The sequence below is a fragment of the Macrobrachium nipponense genome, chromosome 3, assembly GCF_015104395.2.
Source record: "Macrobrachium nipponense isolate FS-2020 chromosome 3, ASM1510439v2, whole genome shotgun sequence".
NCBI classification, from domain to species: domain Eukaryota; kingdom Metazoa; phylum Arthropoda; class Malacostraca; order Decapoda; family Palaemonidae; genus Macrobrachium; species Macrobrachium nipponense.
In genome coordinates this window covers 71,969,223-71,992,072 of record NC_087202.1, presented here as the reverse complement: position 1 = coordinate 71,992,072, position 22,850 = coordinate 71,969,223, and the positions used below count along the sequence as shown (strand labels likewise).

The following is a 22,850-nucleotide window of genomic DNA, read 5'->3' as shown; positions in this document are numbered from 1 at the left end:
TGTGACCTATGGCTAAGAGTTCTTGTGGGTCTGTCGATGGGGTCTTATCCATTTACTCGACAGAGCCTCTTACATGACAATATGCCTATGCCTAGTGGCATAATTAAGGAGCACAACACCGATCCCGATCACCTGATCCTAACACGAGGGTTAGTGCTTAAGTTGAAAAGAGTTATCCCCAAACTCCTTTCAAACAACCCAAAGAAAAAACACGACGTTAAATAAAATTTAACTCACTAGTTAAGGATCAGTATCGGCTCCCTATCCCAGCAATGTATCCGCAGACACGTATCAACCAAGAGAGAAGGATCTCTCGTAGGCTATCTTGACATCCTTCGGATATGGGAAGTCAACACAGAGTTGCATCTCCCGTATGTGACAGCTAATATGTCCTTATGACATATTGTTAAGGAAAGAACAAGAATTCAGAAAAGCTCGCACTTCATGCGCTTTTAATTCTCAGCAGTTTGAAGGAATCATCAATGCACTTGTCAAGTGCTTAGGAGATCACATTGTCTCAAAGAAGGCCAGGGCATTCTTTGATATAGATCTCTTCTGGGTGAAGCCTGGAGCCTGGCTAGCGCTTCGTGCCTGGCAGGCGCCTAGCGCCTGCCTAGCGCCTCGCGTCTGGCTGGAGCCTTGCGCCTGAATGGCGCCTAGAGCCTGGCTGGAGCCTCGCGCCTGGATGGCGCCTCGCGCCTGGCTGGCGCCTGATTGGCTCCTCCCTCCTGGCTAGCGCCTCGCGCCTGGCTGGAGCCTTGCGTCTGGCTGGAGCTTGTCAGAAGACTTCATGATTACTGTCTATGAGTCTGCATGCCTCAAGAGTTTCAGCGAGGTAGGGACCTATGACTGACAAACCCTTCTGGATCATGTCAATGGGGGCTAGCCCGCTTACACGACAGAGCCTTCTCGGATCATGTCAATGGGGGCTAGCCCGCTTACACGACAGAGCCTTCTCGGATCGTGCCAATGGGGGCTGACCCACTTACATGGCAGAGCCTTACCTGTATCATATCAATGGGGACTAGTCCTCTTACATGACAGAGCTTTAGGTTTCTCTTTACTGGAAGGAGCCTTGCGCCTGGATGGATCCTCAATCCTGACTGGAGCCTAGCCTTGAAGGAGCCTGGCACCTGGATGGCGCCTGGCTGGCTTCTAGAGCCTGGCTGGCTCCTAGAGCCTGGCTGGCGCCTCGCGCCTGGCTTGGCTCCTCCACACTTGCTGGAGCTTCGAGCTTGGAAGAGTCTCTAGGCTGTCTGGCGATGTCCACATCGGACACTCTTATATCTGTCCGATTTGTTCGCCTCTGGCGCATTTGCGCCAGGTTGGAGGCCCGCTCCTTCTCAGTATCCGACCATGACAGAGTTCCTTGGAACTGTCCGCCTCTGGCGTTTTTCGCCTGTATTGGCATTTGGCGCCTGGCTGGCGCTACATTGTCCGAGAGTCCTGAACAACCACATAGTCTATCAGGAGACTGGAGAAGGGTGGAAGAAATTCTTCCCCTTTGATCTTTTGGCCCCTGGCAAGGGGAGGTGATTGTAGTCAGCTACATCCAGTAGACGACAGGATATCTAACAATACGAGAGAGAAGAGTCTTCCTCCGAGGAGGATCCTTCGTGAATACTTCCTTTGCTAACGAGATCCCTTCTTACATGTTGATGAGGTTCCTCGTTGCAGAATCTTCCCTATCCTTGCCCGAAGGAAGGGAAGGAGTCTGGAAGTCGAAGGAGACTCCGAGCTGAAATTGGGCGGAACCCTGATTTCTAGCTCTTATTGTATCCTTCTGAATACCTTCTGGGAAGCATTTCGAGCCCTCATCGCACCCCGAAGACTCTGTAGGCAAACGTTTAAACCATCTCTTCTTCTGTAGATGAAAAAGTAAGTACCCTGCCTGGGCAACGAAACTTCTATCTGAAAGCGTTGCGTCAGGAATAGAGGGTTTTAGTTCTTTTGCCAGACATACTATGCTGGCAAGAACCCATTGCCGAGTCTCCATTGAATCTGATGCGAGATTCCAATGCACAAAAAATTCACTTGTCTTCTTGGTCGTTTAGGGCTAAGAGAAACAAAGAATTCCTTCATAAACTTTCTCAAAGAAGTTTGATGAGGAGCAGTTCCATTTTGTCGGAACACGGAATCTGTGGCCACAAAAAGATCCCATTCGAAGTACCTGATATCCTACTCTTTGTCGTATTGCGGTATCGTATAAGATCCCGAAGATCTTAATCTTCTGTTATCTCTAATTCCCCTTGTAGAGACAGAGTATAGCCTTTTACTGCGTTCTTTGATAGCAGATATATACCTAGGTGATTCTTCCCTCTGAAAGTGAAGAAAGAACCTCGCTATGTGGTTCACAGAGGTATCGGAAGAGGACAGTTTCCTCATTCCATCTAGCACGATCTGCAGCAATTCTATGTCTTAGCCATGACTATTGTCATTTACCTGAAAAATCCTCTCATTCATGTCCACTTCTGGTCAGTCTGCACGCGGAAAGACTCAGAGTGGAGAGGTTTTTCAGGTCTATTTATAATAGATTCTGATAGAATATCCAGATACTCTTGGAAAAGCCTTACGAAACATGCTGTGAGAAGAACGTGACTTCTGTGAATCCAACTTCTCTAAGGCCAAAATGAGGCATTCATCCTCTCTTCCTTTGACGCCCATTTATCTTAATATCTGTTAAGAATTTATAACTAGGGGAAAAAAGACTAAAGTTTATTCCCCTTCTTTAAATTAAAGATGTCGTATATTGCTACCTCTCTTGGTTCGAGGAAAAGGAAGCAGTCTATAGGAAGCCTGTTCGTCTTCTACCTTGCGAAGAGATCTATGAAGAAGACTTCCCGCAGGTTCTCAAAACTCTTTTCAATAAATGTTAGACATACGTTAACAGTTATTATCTTCGATCGAGAAGGTTCTCACGGACATGCAAAATCTTGCATCGAACCTTTAAGGATCGTTACGTTCCGTGTCTGTTCCCAAATAGGTTCTCTTTTGTTAACGCGAACAGGGGCGAAAAAAGAGATTCTCGATGCTCTTTGCGATATGAGAGAGTCGTGGAATTGGCCTAAGTGATTAAAATAAATCATTTCATCATTCCTTGTAAGCGACCCCTTTCCGATTAAATGGGTAACGAAATCAGGAACGAATCTTGCCGTTACCGAGCCTCCGAGAGGCTACTGGTTTGTTTGTTTGTTTGTATGTATGGTGTTTTTACGTGACTTCCGAACCACGTCGAGAGTGAACTATCACCAGAAATCCACATCTCGCACTCCTCAATGGAATGGCCGAGAAACGAACCCGCGACCACCGAGGTGAGAAGCAAACACCAAACCAACCACTACTGGACTCTTAGGTTAATAACTCGCTAAAACGAGAAAATATCTTGGATGGCGCTTCTGACGCTTTGCGCCAGGCTGGCGCTTCCTTCTAGTTCTTTTAAGGTTATGTGCCAGAACATCTGTGCCCTTATGGTACCCGACATCCTTCAAGTGTTAATTCCGTTCTTAGTAGGAAAAAACTTTTATATACGTAGTATAGTCCATTCAGGGAAACAACTTCTGCCACTAAGAGAATGTTTCCCATCCGACTCACCCATCTTCTCTTGAGCAATATCCGATTCTAAAAAGGTTGTGTGCGTTTCTCGAAAGGATGAGAGAATTATATTATATCGTGCTCTGCCGTATTAGAATCCTTTATTATACTGTCACATTGTGGTAAACAGCATTAATCTAGGAAACCTTTGTAAGGATACTAGGAATTCTGTAGTTAACCTCGGTATGTGCATAAGACTTGACCATACCGTAGTCTAAAAATGAATTCTCTTCTACTACATTCATCTTCTCACTAAGCATGTACTCTAATAAGCCATGCTTTCGTAAGCATGCGAGCATCATATAATATAGAGTTCCGCTGCGTTAGAATCCTTTAATAATGTTACCTACGGTAAACAGCATTGAAATAATGTAATATCTTTCTTATTGAAAGCTTCTTAGCAAAAGGCAGACAATATTTTATTTATGTTTGCTTAACTATCCCCTCAATCCGAGATTGTAGGGGAGAGACACGGTTAGTTATTCCATCCCGCAGGAGAGAGACATGTAACCAACCACTCATGACCGACACCTACATGTTACTGCGTTGGTCTCTAACTCTAAGGCGCGATAGTAAGGCGCGATAGCAGTCTCCGTTAGCCGTCTGGCCTTACTCTTCCAGAGTTGCCAGCTACTCCATTAAATAAAGGAATCTTATAAAATTATCGAACTTCAGGAAGTTCTTATTAATGCATATTTAAGCGAAACAAGACTTCGATAAATCTAGAAGCTAAGTAGGTGTTGTCTTAACAATCCCTTTAAGCGTAGTCCTTCCTAGGAAATTCCTGGAAGGATACTGATAATTGAGTTGCTCTACAAAGAAGTAACTACGGTATGTGTGATTTGCCGTATCGTATTCTCATACAGCAGATACTCAACTACCTTCTTTCCCTGCCGAGGCAGATAAAGGAAAAATTTTTACTGTCTTCGTTCTTTTCGTTAATAGAATGATAGAAAGAGTATATATATCTCCTTAAGGAAGGAAGTTAATCCAGGAACTCTTTAAATCTTCGTGATTTCCTCATAAATCGAAGGAAGAGACAGAATTCCTGTTCGTCTGTAGGGTTTACGGAAGGAAGTAGATATTTCCTATCCGCCATCATACCCAAACGTCGATGAGATTCTTATAAGAAAAACTCCCAAAGCGCTTGCCTCTTCATAACGAGGGAAGAGCATGAATGAAGGAGTGTGTCCGCATTACTCAAAGAGGAGCCTCGCGACTGACCTCTCTCTCTTAAGAAGATTTGGAATATTCTGGCGCCTGGCTCCTTGCGCCTGGATAGTTCCGCGCGCCTGGAATGTTCCGCACGCTAGAAAGGAAACTCGCTCCTGGAACGTTCGCTTGTGTGGAAGGTCCCGTGCGCCCTGATAGTTCCGAGCGCCTACTAGACCCCTTTTAGAAAGAACCTCTTGCCCGGAAACGTTCAATGGAAGGATCGTTCTGATTGCCACTGTACTATAAGGCTCCTTGCTCTAGCCGTCTGTTTTTCTGTTGCAATTTGCGCCAGGCTGGCGCTTCGTCTCTTTGAAGGCGCCTTGCGCCAAGAAAAAATTTTCTAGAACGCGGCTCGCGCTCAGTTGCTAGAACGCGGCCCGCGTTTGGTTGTAGGAACGCGGCTCGCGCGAGTCTGTTTTCTGGAACGCGGCTCGCTGCTGGCTGTTGGAACGTGGCTCACGCTAGCTTGCTGGAACGCGGCTTCCTAAGTTCCTGGCTGGCTCTTGCTCAGTGTTCTCTTAGTTTTCAGAGAACGCGCTAGATCATCAAAACTATACCTTCTTCGTCTTTTCGGATGTAAGATGAAGAGACGCACTTTTTTAAGGATGCCTTTTCAATGGCTATCCTTGGCAGTCTGGGACGCTCTACAGAACCTGCCGAGGGGACGCCTCACCGTGGGGATCTCTGAAACCCCACCCCCTTACGGCTTTCGACATTCCTTCTCCCCTGGGCTTGGGAGCTTGAAAGAGGTCTAGGCCTGGGAGCGAGACAGAGCCGATCAGACGCACCCTCCACTGACTGCAATGGGGAACACTAGTAATCACTTCTTACCTTTCAATAGCTCGCATTTTGAGCCACAATCCTTGTCTTCAAATTGCAATTATGAATTTGAAGTTTCTGCGAAGTAAGAAGGTGATGAGGATGCAACACTACTAGTACTGTTAATACTCTAATTGCTCGTTAGTACGAGTTTCTAAAAAACTTTTAAAAGAAACTTATCTAGTTACATGCTTTACTGACTCCCTAAAGTAGGAAGTCAGTATATTTCCTCAATCAATTCTAACACTTATTACACATATTAATGAATAAATATTAATATTTCCCTTTCTTGCAAACTATGTGAGTGTCTACCGAAAATTTCGGTAGTTACACGTCATATATTCTTCGAAATTTTCGAAGCCAAATCATTAAAAAGTTAATAAAAGCGTATGCCGAACCAAAGACCCAGTACTTCCCTGCAAAAGACAGCCCAGAAGATCGATGGCGATGAAAAACGAAAATCAAGTCAGGAGGTAGCAACAACATATGTTGACACTACCGCGACAGAGAAAATCTGGTTCTAGAACGGGAATGGTTCCTATTCCTGCCACCCAGCGGCAGGGGGGTAGATCACCTGACCTACCTGCAGCGTGTGCCGCGAAATTCGAATTTCTGTCGGACGTCAGAGACATAAGCTAAGTATATATCTGCCGGGGAAGTTGCATGTACAAAACATAATTTTACCTTCGTTATCCTGGGATTACACTTTGTGCCAGTGTTGACTGGGACACCACATGGCACTGAAGCAGTGTATAAAGCCTTCATGTTACCACTAGGTTTACTTAGGAAAATTTCTCCAACTGGATGATCAATGGAACACCAATTATCTAGAATCATCTAGAGTAGCACACTTTAAATGGCAACATCACCCCTGCCTACAAAAAAAAAAAAAAAAAAAACTAAAAAGGCAAATAAGCCCCAATCAAGGGGAAAAAGAGAGAGAGAGAGAGAGAGAGAGAGAGAGAGAGAGAGAGAGAGAGAGAGAGAGAGAGAGAGAGAGAGAGAGAGAGAAATGTCAAGTATTCTAAAACTACTCTAGTAGTAGCTCTAAACATCACATTTTGCAAGTCAACTTTGAGAAAAGCCTATTTCTCTAACACACACCTTCTACTGCAAATTAAGGTTTGGTAGTCTGATGTACTCACTCCAAGTCATCAATTTCTTTATATAAATTGATATATCATTGCTGAAATTGGTTGGCAATATTTGATTTAAAAATATCTGCCTGGTTCATGCAATATTTTAACCCTGACTGCCAGCCCCCTCTCAGTTGCAGGCCTAGAGCCACTTCACCAAAATGCACTGTGAAGACCTTCAAAAAAGTAAAAGGGCCAAGAAACTCTTCTAGTTTCTAAATCCTTTAAAGATTAAAATTCTTCAGCATACTTCCACTCAGTTTTTTTTAATCCACCTATCCCATCACTATTGCAGCAGAATACTTCAATCTTGGTAGCTTCTGCAGTCCTTGTGCAGCAGCCAACAATGAAAGAAAAATATATAAAAGTTGAAAAATCTCCAATGCAACTACAAACTGCTAATGCAGAACACTTGAAATTATGGCAGCTTCTGCAGGAACAGCTAACATTTCATCATAACTTTTATATTTCTGAATGAATGTGTACCTTAATCCCTCCCAACTTAAAGGTTAATACTGCAAAACCAAGGCAGTAATTTAAAGTAAAATAGTCACCCTTCCAAACTGTCCTTCAATTATTCATGTTTGTTCTTTGTATTATGAGGTGACAATTGTTCTGTTACCGCTCCTGATTACTGTTGAACTTTGATTCATAACCATAAAACCACTCCATCATACTACTGATTTCTTTGCTTTGTGTTTATTCAGCAAACTCCTAAAATATTAGTTTGATTAAAAGAAAAATAATAATCTTCTATTAATAAAGATTAAAACTTAACACTGACCTGGCCTAATACATTCTTTGTAATGGTGATAAATTTTCGTTTCTTCTTCTTTGTGGTTGTATAATGGCTGGTATTTACACTTCCACTAGATCCACAGCTGCGTTCTTCAGCGAACCCTGCCTGAAATGAAATAATGTTTATTCTCCAGTCTAGTAATTTTATGAAATTAAGACTCGATTACTCAAGTTTAAAATGACAGCCCTTATGTCAAGTGCTAACTCAATGAGAATTTTATAAAATCCAGATCTTCCTCAAAATCATTGTCAAGCATGAACTTACTATAACAAAATCTATTTTGCAACATCAATAACCACTGAAATAATTCATATTTATATACATAGAACTTTTGAGAAACCCAACTTTGCTATAAGTATACTTATTTTATAAAAAAATATCCAGTCACTTCTGGACCACCTTACAATATGATTTTTCACAATCAGACAAAATGCAAGATAAGCTACTTCTGACACCAAATTACTACTTCAGTCTTCCCAAATGAGCATTAGTTTTGAAAACCCGCCAAAATTTCTCTGCTTTGCATGGTTTCAATGAATGGACTAGAGGCTAAATTAAACACGAGCCAATAGTCCCTTCAGTATACAATTATTTTAAACTTTACTGGTTTCCAGCTGGCACTGAGTATTTATCCTAATGTTAAGACCGAAGGTTTGTTTCGTATATGAACAAAGATTAATTCAGTGAACTCTAATCAGGCAGGAAGGAATACACAAAGTTTTGTAAATGATATAGAAATGACAGTAATTAACTCTACTTATTTATTAGAAACTGTGCCATGGAGCTACTGATATGAAGAGAGGACTTCAAGGGGTTGCTGTCCTACCACCCCCCTGAATGGCTGAAAGTGCTTGGTTTTATACCCACAATTTACTTAGTCAAATCAAACAGTAGGGTACACAGCAAATCCTGTGCATGAAAACTTCCTCCCCAGCATTCAGTGATGACAGCCAGGCTCCAGTGTCAGTATTGTAGCCCACTTAATTTTTTTTCCCTAAGTCTGCTGATGATGTTGACAAAGTCAGGGGGTGGAACACATGCAACTTCAGTCCACATAATTATTAATAAAATAAACATAGGTGAAAACAGACATATTAATATCTGTCAAAAAGAGAGATGGGTTAATAACATCAGAAAAATGACAACACTGGGCAGAATATTTTTTATAAGGTCAAGAATAACATTAGGCATCACTTGACTGATACACTAAAATCTGACAAAGATCTGAACGTACTTATGAATGAATTCACAGTTCTTAAAGTGGAATTAACAATACAGGAACTGTGATGGAAAACACCAAGTTATGATAAAACCATTGATAAGATTGTTTTGGTTGAAACTGGAATTACATCTTATATGCTAACTAGACAGTTTTGCAAAGTATGGAAGTTAGAAAGAGCCTGAAGATGGGGAATGGAAATCACAGCAATGGTACAAAAGAAAAAGGTGACCTTTCAATGGGGTAACTATACAAGGATTGCTCCTGCTTTGTTTATGATGAAAATATTCAGCCTATTCTTAATAGGTTGGAAAATGAATAATAAAAAGCTTAGTGACGTTCAAGTTGGTTTTATAAAAGGCAAGAGTTACACAGCTTAAATACTCGAGACATAAGCAACAGTGTATGAACTATTATAAAATCTTCCACTGGATCTTGTTAATTGTGACAGGCAGTACAGTAATACCTCAATCTTATGTTGTTCAAATTTACAATGGTGCGAACTTTACATTGGAACCTAATTATCATACACGAGTTTTTCACACACACATTAACACTTGCGAATCCTTGAGAAACTTGCAAAAGTGTTTAATTTTTTATGTAACTTATAAGTTTTTAAGCTTTTATGTATAAATTAAATACCATTAATAAAAATATTAATTCTCTCTCTTTTACTGAGATAAGAGAATTTTTAATGTACTTGGGTGATCCGTAAAATAAAGTTCCCAAGGAGCTGCAGTCGCGAGGAACGCTGTTACGCAGGATCTGGCGACACTGGCGTGTAGCTTGGTTCCCCCTCTCCCAGTCCCCCCCCTTGGTGAGCTGTCTGCAATGTTCAGTCTTGGCTTGCCAGATTTTAGAGATGGAGCTCCCACTCGCTTCTCCCGCCATGTGCGAATTACGCTCTGATTCGTTTTTTGTGTTAAAAAAAACACTGCGCTGGTGGACATTCATTCCCAACTGTGTGAAGACTACGGAGAAAAGTGTATGAGCATACAACACATGCGCAAATGGTGCAGAGAATTCAAAGACGGACATACAGACGTCCACGACGAACAGCGTTCTGGACGGCCATCGGTTTCAGACGAAATTATTGCGAAAGTGCAAGAAACAATGCTGAAAGATCAAAGGGTGACAGTTCAGGAGCTCTGCAAGATGATCCCTGATGACAGCAAGACCTGCATTTTGAAAGACCATTTAGGGTATGCCATCTCTTCCCTGAATTGAAGAAACACCTGGGTGGGACGCATTTCAGAACCAGAGAGGAACTGAAAGAGGTTTTAAGCTACCTTCGCAGCGCGGCGGGAGATTTCTACAATTCAGGCATAAAGAAGATGGTACTCCGCATGCAAAAATGCATTGATCTCAACGGCGATTATGTTGAAAAATAGGAAGAAGTCTAAGCTTTCCAAAAATGTATTATTCATTGCCAATAAACATGTTTTTCATTGTGAAAAATCTTTGGAAATCTTATTTTATGGACAACCCTCGTACATGTATATGTTCATTCTTCTTCCTGGCTTAAACCCATTTTTATATGGGGTTGCCATTGTGAATGAGTCGTCTCCATCGATTTCTGTCCTGTGCCTCGTTCTCATTTACACCTTTAAATACCATATCTTCCCCTACACAATCACGCCATCTCTTTCTTGGTCTTCCCTTCTTCCTTCTACCCCGCACTTCCATTTCCATGGTATGTCTTCCACCATGACGTTCCTCTCTTCGTAACAGGTGTCCATACCATCGAAGCCTTCCTTCCTGTATTTTCTTCGATATTTCAACTATACCTTTGTCGATCCTCTTATATACTCATTTCTAATCCTATCTTCCCTTGTTACTCCCGATATCCATCTCAACATTCTCATTTCTGCTACATCGATCTTCTTCTCCTCTGTTTTCCTCATACTTGCTGTTTCTGTTCCATATAACATTGCTGGTCTGACCACCGTCCTATGGAACTTTCCTTTCAATTTCAGAGGGACCTTCTTGTCACAGAGGACCCCTGATGCAGACCTCCAGTTATTCCATCCTGCCTGAATTCGGTGTCTCACCTCTTGGTCCATGCTTCCACTATCCTCAAATACGAACCCTAAGTACTTGAACTTCTGTACTTTCTTTATTTCTTCCCCACCCAATCTTATGCTACTTCCACCGCCCTCAGCAATACTGGAACACACATATTTGGTTTTTGATCTGCTTATTCTCATTCCTCTTTCCTCAAATGCTGCTCTCCACCTCTCCAACTCCTCCCTCCCCTCTGAACATAACACAATGTCATCCGCATATAATATGCACCATGGCACTGCTTCTCTAACATCCCGGGTCATTACATCCATCACGATGTTGAAGATGAATGGGCTAAGTGCTGACCCCTGGTGTAATCCAACTCCTATCTCAAATCCATCCGTCTCTCCAACACTGCTCCTCACTCTAGTATACACATTCCTGTACATCTAAATAATTCGGACATACTTTTCCGGCACCATCTTCTCCCTCAAACATCTCCATTTCTTGCCTTGGCACTCTGTCATAGGCCTTTTCAAGGTCTATGAATACCAGATGCAGGTCTCGCTGTTTTCTCTGAATTTCTCCTTCAGCTGCCTTATGCAAAATATTCCATCCGTTGTGCCGCTTCCCTTCATAAATCTTAACTGTTCCTTCCCTATTCTCACTTCCTCTCTCAGCCTGCTATCTATTATTCTTTCCAAAATCTTCAACGTGTGAGACATTAGTTTTATACCTCTATAATTACTGCATTCCTGGACATCACCTTTACCTGTAAATATGTGTATCAATATGCTTTCCCACCATTCTTCTGGTATCTTTCCCTGTTCGAATATTTTTACCATCAGATCATACAAGATGTCTACCCCTTCCTCTCCTAAGGCTTTCCAAACTTCGACTGGGATTAAGTCAGGTCCTGTTGCCTTCCTATTCCTCATTCTTTTTAAGGCTCGTATCACTTCATCCCTAGATATCCCCATTACCATTCCCATGTTTATTTGTCCCTCCTCTCTTACAAGTCTTTCATTTTCTTCATTTAGCAGTTGTTCGAAATACTCTTTCCATATTTTCAGGACGTCTTCTTCCTTTTTTATGACCGTACTATTCCTATCTTTCATTTGCTTAATATGGGCGATGTCCTTTGTTCTTTCATTTCTTACTTTTGACAGTTTGAGCATCTTACTCAACCCTTCCTTGGTTTCCAGTTCATTATAAACCTCTTCATATGCCCTTGCCTTAGCTTGAGCTACTACCCTTTTTACTTCTTTGTTTCTTTCTCTTAATCTTTCTCTGTCCTCCTCCAGCTGTGACTCTTCAAATCTCTTCTTTGCCTCCCTTTTACCCTTCACCACTTCCCCACCTCTTCTCCCCACCACCAGCTCTCCTTTTCCTCCCATACTACTCCAGATGTTTCACCTAGTATCTCTTTTCCATGTCTTCTAATCACTGATGCATTATGCCTCAACCATTCTCCCAAATATCTTCACTCTCATAATGCGGTCATTCTTTCTACTCACTTCCGTCACTGCATTCTTCATTTCCCCCGACAACACTACACCAACGCCATTCCTACCCTGCTCATTTGCTCCACAATAGATTAGCTTGTAGCCTTCCCACAGTTCTTTGGCTTTATTACCCTTCCATCAAGTTTCCTGCACACACAAAATATCCACTCATTTTATCCTCATCAACTCTGCCAACTCTCTTCCTCTTCCTGTCATAGACCCAATATTGAGCTGGCCTATTCTGATCACATTTAGAGCTCGCTTCTTTAGCTGCACCCGCTCATGATGGAGTAGCCCTCGCCTTGTCACAGAGTTAGGGCGATGTGTCTGTGCGTCGTTTACGGAGCACGCTCTAGCAATATTCTCATCAATATCACTACTCATTTCATTGGTTCTGGAGTGGGTTTTTACAGTCGGATGCCCTTCCTGACACCAACCCTCCCCATTTATCCGGGCTTGGGACTGGCACCCATTGAGGCTGACTTGCCCCCACAGATGGCTAGATTGTACATGTATATGTTCATTAATATTCTTAAATATTAATAAGATTACATAACAATAGTAATAACAATAAAACTGTAATTTCCAAATTTTGTATGTGATACTATTTTCAAGAAACAAAATATCCTTTTCATTATGTTTTGCTCACTGGAAGCCAGAGCTATCAAATATGTCGATTTAATGACAGGTGGTGAGTGTTGGATTAGTAAGTCACAGGATTCTTGTAATTCTCTCTCTCTCTCTCCATAATAATTCATAAATAATTTCACTCTTAAATAAGGCCAACTCTCTATGTAATAATTTATAAATAATATCTCCTCTCACCGAGATTAAAGAATTTTTATGGTACATGTATATGTTTATTGACATTTAAAAAAAAAAAAAAAGTTTTATTAAAGTTAATTGCTGCATCAACTGCATTAATTTTATGAAGGTTCTTCTCTATTTTTCTAATTATGCTTTTCTCATTGTTACTCAAAGTGGTGAGCAACACACCGAGGTTGGCATGTTGAAAGAATGTAATTATTAGCGTAAATTTTATTCAAGCACCGGGGCATTAAATAAACTTTCAGGGTATAACCCATAAATTTTCTTAAGTGTAATGTCAATTTTGAATTTTGAATACTCCTTGGTAGAGGCCATGACATTTTGTCTGAGACTTCAGACATCCTCTAGGCCAGAGGTAGGTGATGGAATAGGGCTGAAGGGTGAATTCATCTGCTCATGTACCGGCAGTCTTCATGCCACTGCTTTTTCATTGGCTGTCGACTGGGAGTTGATTTATGATTGGCTGCCGAGCTGTCTGCTCAAACCAGTGCCCGAGTGTGCATTGCAGTCGTGCTGATCTTCTCAGTAGTATGATGTTACGGCGAGCTAAACTTCGATTGGCCAGTGGTTGATCAGTTAAAACATTCCACTTGTGTGGGATATAACTGAGATAGTTTGACAATACAAAAAATGCCCACTCATGCACCTGCACTTCAAATTAACGAAGAGGGAGACAAATTGTACCTTCGTTTTGCTTCTTGTTGGCTTATGGCCCCACAGTTGAAATGAGCTGCTCAATAGTGGACCATCGCTCTGCTAATGAGAGCCAGAACAGAAACCTCTCTGCTGATGAGGAAGGGTTCAATAACTCCACCAAGAAGGGTTTTGTCCTCTGTCCACCAAGTGCGATCTTCCTTCACTGCCCAGTTTAACAGAATGGGGGAACATCAAAAATGCTATGACAAGTGACCAGTTGCTGTCGAACTTCTCAGTTCAGAGGTCCTTTATTCCTCAAACTGTTGGACTATGGAACAGCCTCCCAGAGGAAGTCATGCAATTGGAACTTGAAAAGTTCAAGTGAAGGCGCAATACATTAGTACCCTAATACGATTCTCCTTGCTTTTTAATACTTTTTTTTTTTTAATAAGTGGGGGCTCCTCATTCTATATTTCCCTTTACCTCATCATACTTCTTCCTAGTGAACACCATATTCTTTGGAGACTTGAATTCCTAGTCATTAGCCCCTGTGGACTTGTTCCATATGAATAGATTTCATTTTTGATCATCATCATCATTATTAATAAACTAATAATAATAATAATAATAATAATAATAATAATAATAATAATAATAATAATAATCATAATATGCTATTCGATGCCCGTCACACCTAACCATTAACCCTCTTAGGCCGATTGGACGTATTATACGTCAAGATAAATTGTCTGTCGGGTGCTGATTGGACCGTATCATACGTCGACATAGAAAAGTTTTTTTTTTTTAAATTCGCGGAAAAATACTTATAGGCCTACCAGCCGAAAACTTTTGAATCACGTGCCTTGGGGGATGCTGGGAGCTCACAGATCAAGGCGTTGTTTTGTTTACAATCGTTACGCAGGCGCGCAAGTGCGAATTTCTTTCTTATCGCACTAAAAAGTATCAGTGACACATCTCAGAAATTATTTAGTCACTTTGACAATTTTTTTGCACCATTTTAAATTAGCCGTTACATGGAGTATTATAATATGAAAATGTGCGCAATTTCATGTAGAATACAACAAAAAAATACTCATGATTGTTGCCTTTTTTTATCAGTTTTGAAATATTTTCATATATATAAAGATAAGTGCCAAAATTTCAACCTTTAGTCAACTTTGACTCGAACGAAATGGTCGAAAAACGCAATTGTAAGCTAAAACTCTTATATTCTAGTAATATTCATTCATTTACCTTCATTTAGCAACAAATTGGACGTCTCTAGCACAATATTTCGATTTATGGTGAATTTATGAAAAAAACCTTTTCCTTACCTCCACGAGGTAACTCTTCCGATAAATTTTTTTGTGCGATTGTTGTAATGTTTGCAACATTTTAAATTAGCCATTACATAGTTTTATATATGGAAATGTGCGCAATTTCATGCACAATACAACTAAAAACAAGCCATGGCTGTAGCTTTTATCAGTTTTGAAATATTTTCATATAAATAACGATAAGTGCCAAAATTTCAACCTTCGGTAAATTTTGACTCTACCGAAATGGTCGAAAAACGCAATTGTAAGCTAAAACTCTTATATTCTAGTAATATTCAATCATTCACCTTCATTTTGCAACAAATTAGAAGTCTCTAGCACAATATTTTGATTTATGGTGAATTTATGAGAGGAGGAGAGAGAGAAAAACAAAAAAAATTCCTTACATCCGCGAGGAAACTCTTCCAAAAATAATAAGAAATTTTTTCATGTGATTGTCATAATGTTTGCACCATTTTAAATTAGCCGTTACATAAAGTATTACATATGAAAATGTGCGCAATTTCATGTAGAATACAACAACTAAGGATTGAAGGTTGTAGCTTTTCTCATTTTTGAAATATTTGCATGTAAATCACGATAAATAAAAAAAACCACGTTCGGTCAACTTTGATTCTACCGAAATAGTCGAAAAACGCAATTTAAGCTAAAACTCTTACAGTCTACTAATATTCAGTCATTTATCTTCATTTTGAAACAAATTGGAAGTCTCTAGCACAATATTTAGATTTATGGTGAATTTAAAAAAAAAAACTTTCCTTCCCTCCGCGCGTGGATTCTCCACCGCAAATCTCCGAAATGCATAAGTCGCATTCTCGTAATATTTGCTCCGTCTCATATTAGGAGTTTCATAGAGTTTTATATATGAAAATGTGCACAATTTCATGTAGAATACAACAGTAAATAATTGAAGGTTGTAGCTTTTCTCATTTTCGAAATATTTGCATACGTATAAATAAAATATAAATAAAAAAATTCAACATTCAGTCAACTTTAACTCGTCCAAAATGGTCAAAAACTGCAATTGTAAGATAAAACTCTTACAGTATAGTAATATTCAATCATCATTTATCTTCATTTTGAAACAAATTGGAAGTCTCTAGAACAATATTTAGATTTATGGTAAATTTTTGAGAAAAAAAATTTTTACGTCCGCATGTTACGAATTCATGCATCATTTTGTGATAATATTTTCTCTGTGTTACTTTGATTATTTTACAATGTGTTATATACCAAAATGATCGCAATTTAGTGTACAATACAACAATACAACTCCGAGACCCCCCCCGGTATACGGGAGACAATTTTTATTATACCCCTTCGGCGTAAGAGGGTTAATAGCAAACACAGTCAATTGTCATGGAAGTAAAACTTAGCCCATGTTCATCTGTGCCCAAAACATTCACTATCTATCTTCCAAAGGAGGGATTATTCACACTGCATCATATATCGCAAACACAATAAGCACAAGCTGCAAATAAGCCAAAGCATTCAAACAAGGTCAAACAAGAATTACCAAGTTTCGAAAAATAACCATGATGGCTGAGTTGGTGGCACTCCATACTGAGTGACTGGACTGACTTTTGCCAAGAGTAATCCACACAAAAGATTAAAAATTAGTCATCAGTTTAACTAGGCAAAGTAACTACTGCCACCACTACATCACCACCAGAATTTCTTAATGAAAATGCTCCATTGAGTTAACTCCAGTTGGGGAAAGTCACAAAGAAAAGGCAAACTTGATTACAATGTACCTGGACCTTATACATTACGCAGATGGTCATCATAACAGTTTGTCTGATTAAATTTCACACCATCAAATGTTGTAATGGATCAAGTACATTTCACCACTGGCAGATCAAATTCCCAGAATGTGACTCCTATTCATCATTAGGCCTAACTTGACAGACAATGCTTCTTGTGGTTTAGAAAGGCATTCCAATTTTAAAATGTCACAAACTCAGCCCAATACCTCATGGAATCCCAGAGACTCAGCCCAACACCTAATGGAATCCCAGAGATCCTGCGATGGATGGATGGAAGGAATTTTGTGCCCTATCTCAAGGACTGGAACCCTAAGCTGTTCAGCTCTTTGTATCAGATGATTTGGGTATGTTTAACAACCTAGCACAAGGTTCTCCATACATTGAAGAATGTATGTCAGCTGTCTGTTCCTATGGGTGAACTGATGGTCTGCAATGACAATTCCCAAGTACATCTTGCCAAGCAGAGTTGGCTTTGGATATGAAAGATTAAACTTGTAGTTAAGGGAAAAAATTTTCAATTTCTTCAAGTGAGAAATAAAGTGAAAAGGCACTGGTTCTATACCTGCAATAAGAGCAGTCTCTGTGTTGGGACAGCTCCTTGGAAGTCCACAGTCCAACCAATTAAAATACCAAATTTGTAACTAATTTGTATTTTTCATAACTAACAAACCTGAGGTCTTAACATTAGGATTTACTAGCGCCAAGCTGGAAACCGGTAGAATTAAAATTACACTTGTGAGAACCAGGGACTAATGGCATCTATACCAGGTCACGGGGCATGTATACCCAGAATGCCCACGGCTACCTGTGACCCACCAGTTATTTTCCTACCGCCTTTAAGATAAGACGTGTTACTGTCTATCTCATTTAACGCCGGTTCTTCAGTTTGCCCGTTCTTTATCCATTTCATTTTTTATTTTTCATTCCTTTTCTTTCTCCAAGTGTGATCAGTGTGTGGTAAGAGTGTATACGTGGTATGATGGAGAATTTTGCCTCAACATCGGGATCGTCTACCGTTTCGAAGAGGAGACAAAGGAAATGCCCAGGAGTCAGTGGCTTTCCATGTTCTAGGTTCCTAACTTCGGTGTCGACGGATCCTCATCCAACGTGTAGTAGGTGCAGGGAAAACGTATGTACGGTTACTAATCCGTGTTCTGTTTGTCTCGGTTGGTCGGTGGAACAGTGGAAGAAGTTCTATGGGAAAAACCAATACAAAAGGAAGGGGGTGACGCCATCTTTGGATGACCAAACCTTACCGGCTTCTTTTGTATCGGTAATAAACCAGGCTGCTCCATATGTTTCTCCACCTGCTTTTGATTTGTCTCATACCCCTTCGGTTTCTCCTAGCGGTTCTGTATCGGAAACGTCAGGAGGGGCCTTGGGTAATTTTATGAATAATTTGCACTCTCCTTTGTTCCCAGCAAGTAGAGGGGGAGATCCGCCATCTTTGTTCCAGGCTCCTGCTACTCAAGCGCATAGGTTAGATGGTACGTGGTCAGCGCTAGGCCTACCAGGCGTACCAACCTTGGATGGTCTGCTTGCGCATTATATGATGTCACGGTTCCAGCAGGGTCCGGCAGCGCTGAATGTTCCTCATCCCCCGGACTTGCAATTAATGGGAATTAATGCCGCGGCTTCACCATCCCACTCAGCATTTACAGCGATGCAGAACGTGGGAGGTAGTTTGGCAGCAAACGTGCGGTTGCCAGCAGAAACCTCTCAGTCTCTCCCTACGAGAGGGATGACGTCACAACATACGTCACACTCCGATATGGCAGGCGTGATGACGTCACAGACCGATTCTCGCCCTTTTTCGCTGCACCCAGACGCTAATACGCCTTCTGACCTGTCAATGCAAACTGTAATGCAGAAATTACAGGATATAGAGAATTGAATGAATAAGAGAGACAAAAAGAAAAAGTGTGATTCGCCTTCTTCGTCTTCTTCCTCTAGTTCGGCGTCATCGCTAAGTCCGATAACGTCACGGCGAGCGCCAGTCAAGCGTTGGAGTAGGATTCGGGAGTTCCTGGCGGATCCTCGGGCTAAGAGGAGAAGAATCAATTCTTCCTCTTCTTCGGACCAAGACTGTCATTTCCAAGTCAGTAAGAAGGTCGGAAAGTCAGTGGCTATTAAGCACAAGGTTGGCAGACGAAGCCGTTCGCAAGAATCCGAACAAGCGAGAGAGGTGACGGCCGGCGAGCTAGCGGCCGGCGAGCTAGCGGCCGAGGCGGAGTTGCCAGTTCGGATCGCAATAACTGCGATACCTCTGGTAAAATCGACGTTGGCGGCGAAAGGTGCAGCAGAGGATGGAATGCAGGTCCCAGTTTCGCCCGTAAGGCCGTTCAAAATACGTACGAAGGACGATAAGGCTCCTATTAAAAGTACGAAAAATAGAGAGTTGGCAACCTCTGCGGATACATTCGTGGAAGGCAGTGTCCATCTGGATAGAAGGTCGAGGCCGGGCTCGCCGACGCTCGAAAACGATGCCAATACTAATATGTAGAGACGAACTTATCTCTGTCTTAAGGGAGCCTTCATCTTGGAGATCTAGACGAGATTCTCGCTCTAGATCCGTGAGCAGAGAAAGAGTGAGACGTTCTCGTTCCCCTGCTGACTATCCAGGATCGAGCCAACAGCGGCCAGCAAAGATCAAAGAGACCGCGGCCGTAGGGGCAGGCGGCCGTGGAATTCCGGGCCGTCTGTCAGAAGATAGAGGCGAGACAACATCCCTTGTGACGGAGATTGGTACACTAGAGCCGGAGGAAGGAGAAAACCAAGAGTTTCTGGCCTCGTATGCAGAGGTGATTGATTTGATTCGTCAATTCAAAAGCCTTTCGGAGAAGACAGAAACACCGGCCAGTATGCTTCCTCCTGGAATTGACATGGCATTTGGACTAAGGAGGGATACCAAGGTGTCGTATGAATTGCCTTGTTCGAGTCACGCGGAATCAGTCTTGCAACACGTAAACGCAAAGATTGCAGGGAGGGATAATTCCTTAAGATCTAATAGATCATTTAAATTTATTCCCCCTCCAATGATAAAGCAAAGGAAATATTATACGACACCGAAGGTCCCTTTGCTGTCTAGACAAATGAACCCTAATGTTGTAAGGTTAAGGCCTGGATTAACCTTGGATCAGGTTAAAATGGAGTGCCCTTCGATGACGTACCAAGAGGCTGCTACGTTAGAAGCAACAGCTTCTTCTGTCTTTCAGGCTGCTTCTTGGTTAGACCTTTGGTCAACAGCAGTGGTGAAAATTGCATCCTCGGAAGCAACAAGGAAAGTAGTGGATGAACCATTGTTCATTAGATTACTAGTCAGGTTCCAAGGCGATTGCGTACATGACAAACGTAAGTGCCAATGTTTGGGCAAATATCCTGCTAATGAGGAGAGATGCAGCATTGGCTAGACTAAGCCGCAATGTGGATTTGGATTCCCTGTTAGCAATGAGGAATGGGGATATCTTGGAATCGCAACTGCTGTTGCCAGAGGTCATACTGGAAGAGGCGATAGATAGAAGAAGGATGGACACTAACGATAGGTTGGTGCAACAGGCAGTTAGGAAAACGTCTAACAGTCAAACTACTCCTTTGGAGGGAAGACAACAGCAGATGTCTCGAAAGAAGACAGTGAGACATAGCATCCCTAATAGAGTCACAAGACCCTCTTCCCCAAAGAGGATAACTCATCGGCCCTTTCACAATAGAAACAACAGAGGAAGGGGCAATAGGGGAAGAGGGAGAGGCTCAAGAAGATAGGATGGGCGCCTCCCATCACTCGGCCACACCAGTGGGGGGTTGCCTGGCAAATCACTGGAAGGTGTGGCAGGAACTAGGGGCAGAGCAGTGGGTGGTGGATGTTCTCAGGATCGGGTATTTGATCCCGTTCGAGGTAACCCCGCCCCTGACAGATCAACCATTACCCCACGTCACTTATGCCCACAAATCTCAGAAGGCCACTATTCTGCAGGACGAAGTGAAGATGATGATGGAAAAAGGAGCTGTGCAACAAGTATGCAGTCCGACAAAAGGCTTCTACAGCAGGATTTTCCTGGTACCCAAAGCCAACGGGGAGTGGAGGACAGTAATAGACCTGTCAACGCTGAATCTGTTTATAAGGAAAACCAGTTTCAAGATGGAAACTCCGAAAACGGTTCTACAAGCAGTCAGAATCGGAGACTTTATGCTGACAGTCGATCTAAAGGACGCATACTTACAGATACCAGTCCATCAGTCTTCAAGGAAATTTCTCCGCTTCAGTCTTGCAGGGAAAGCTTTCGAATTCAAGGTCCTGTGCTTCGGATTGACAACGTCTCATCAAGTTTTTACAAGAGTGTTCACCCTCGTGTCGGCGTGGGCGCATGCTCAGGGGATCGGGCTAATAAGATATCTGGACGATTGACTGGTGATAGCAAAGTCCAGGGAGAAATTACTCAGGGACAGGGCGGCCCTCCTGCAGCTTTGTCACAGCCTAGGTATTGTGGTGAATCAGCAGAAGTCGCAGTTGGATCCAAGTCAACGTTTGGAATATCTGGGAATGGTGATAGACACAACGCAAGCCAAAGTATTCCCGACAGATCAAAGAGTAGAGAAATGCAAACAAGTGGTGAATGCCTTTCTGGGAAAGCAGACACAGCCAACAAGATAGTGGCAGGTGGTGCTGGGAATCCTAACCTCCCTGGAGAAGCTAGTACCACAAGGAAGGCTTACACCTTCCTGGGGTCCTACAATGGAGGATGAAGGTAGTTTTTGGGCACACCAAACAGTAGGATCAACCCGTTACCAAGAGCAAATTCCCTTGGGTCGGCAGAAGTGAGGAAAGACTTGCTGTTGGTGGGTGAACGACGACAATCTGACAGTGGGTGTCCCCCTTCAACAATCCTCCCCAGACCTCTTGCTGTTCTCGGATGCGTCACTAGAAGGCTGGGGAGCCCAAATGGAGGATTTGATGGTGTCAGCAAAATGGAGTTGCAAGGACAGAGAACTCCATATAAACATGCTGGAGTTGAAAGCAGCTTTTCTGGCTCTACAGGAATTCAGGGAGAGAGTAAAGGGACACTCAGTGGTATTGATGTCAGACAACACCACAGTAGTAGCTTATATAAACAAGCAAGGAGGCCTAGTTTCTCTGCAGTTACATGTGATGACAGTTCAACTTCACCAGTGGGCTATAGAGAACCTGGTAGACATCAAGGCCAGGTATATTCCAGGAAAAAGAAACATAGTGGCCGACAAGTTGAGCCGCAGGGATCAGATTCTGGGAACAGAGTGGTCCCTACACCAACAGGTAGTGGACAGGATGCTCATGTTGTGGGAAGGACCGATCATAGACCTATTCGCAACCAGGTACAACAAAAAGTTGGAAGTGTATTGTTCAGTAGTCCTGGACGCAGAGGCAGTAGCAGAAGATGCGCTACAACACCCCTGGGACAATCTGGACGTGTACGCATTTCCTCCATTTTGTCTAATCCGTCAGGTTCTGAACAGGGTAATGCGGTCTCAGAACCTCAAGATGACCCTGGTAGCCCCGTTATGGCCGAAAGCAGAGTGGTTTCCAGACCTACTGGAACTCCTAGTAGATGTGCCAAGAGAGTTACCTCCATGGAGCAACCTTCTGTGTCAGCCTCACATGGAGAGGTACCACCAGTCGGTGAAGTCCCTATCGCTTCACGGGTGGAGACTGTCAAGTATCTCCTCCAAGCGCGGGGGTTTTTGCAGAAAGCAGCAACTCAGATGGCAGGTAATATCAGAAAATCATCTGCGACAGTATACCAAGGAAAGTGGTCAGCATACTGTGATTGGTGTCGTAGAGGGAACGTGTCTCCACTTGGTACCACTATTCAGCAGTTAGCAGACTTTCTGATATATCTCAGAACAGAAAAACATATGTCTGTATCTGCAGTGAAGAGGTACAGGGCGGCTCTAGCCTCAGTCTTACGAATGAAAGGAGTGGACATATCGTCTTCATGGGAGTTGGCCATGCTGATGAGGAAGC

General features: G+C 42.3%; 1 protein-coding gene across 13 annotated transcripts in view; it reads right to left on the bottom strand.

Annotated features, from left to right (window-relative positions):
- Positions 1 to 22,850, bottom strand: part of LOC135221803 (uncharacterized) — a 163,415-nt gene that overhangs the window by 23,389 nt on the left and 117,176 nt on the right. For all 13 annotated transcript variants that reach the window (XM_064259663.1, XM_064259669.1, XM_064259660.1 and 10 more), the window contains one exon: positions 7,546 to 7,665. In XM_064259663.1, the coding sequence (XP_064115733.1) occupies positions 7,546 to 7,665 (120 nt within the window). The remainder of the gene's footprint in view (positions 1 to 7,545; positions 7,666 to 22,850) is intronic.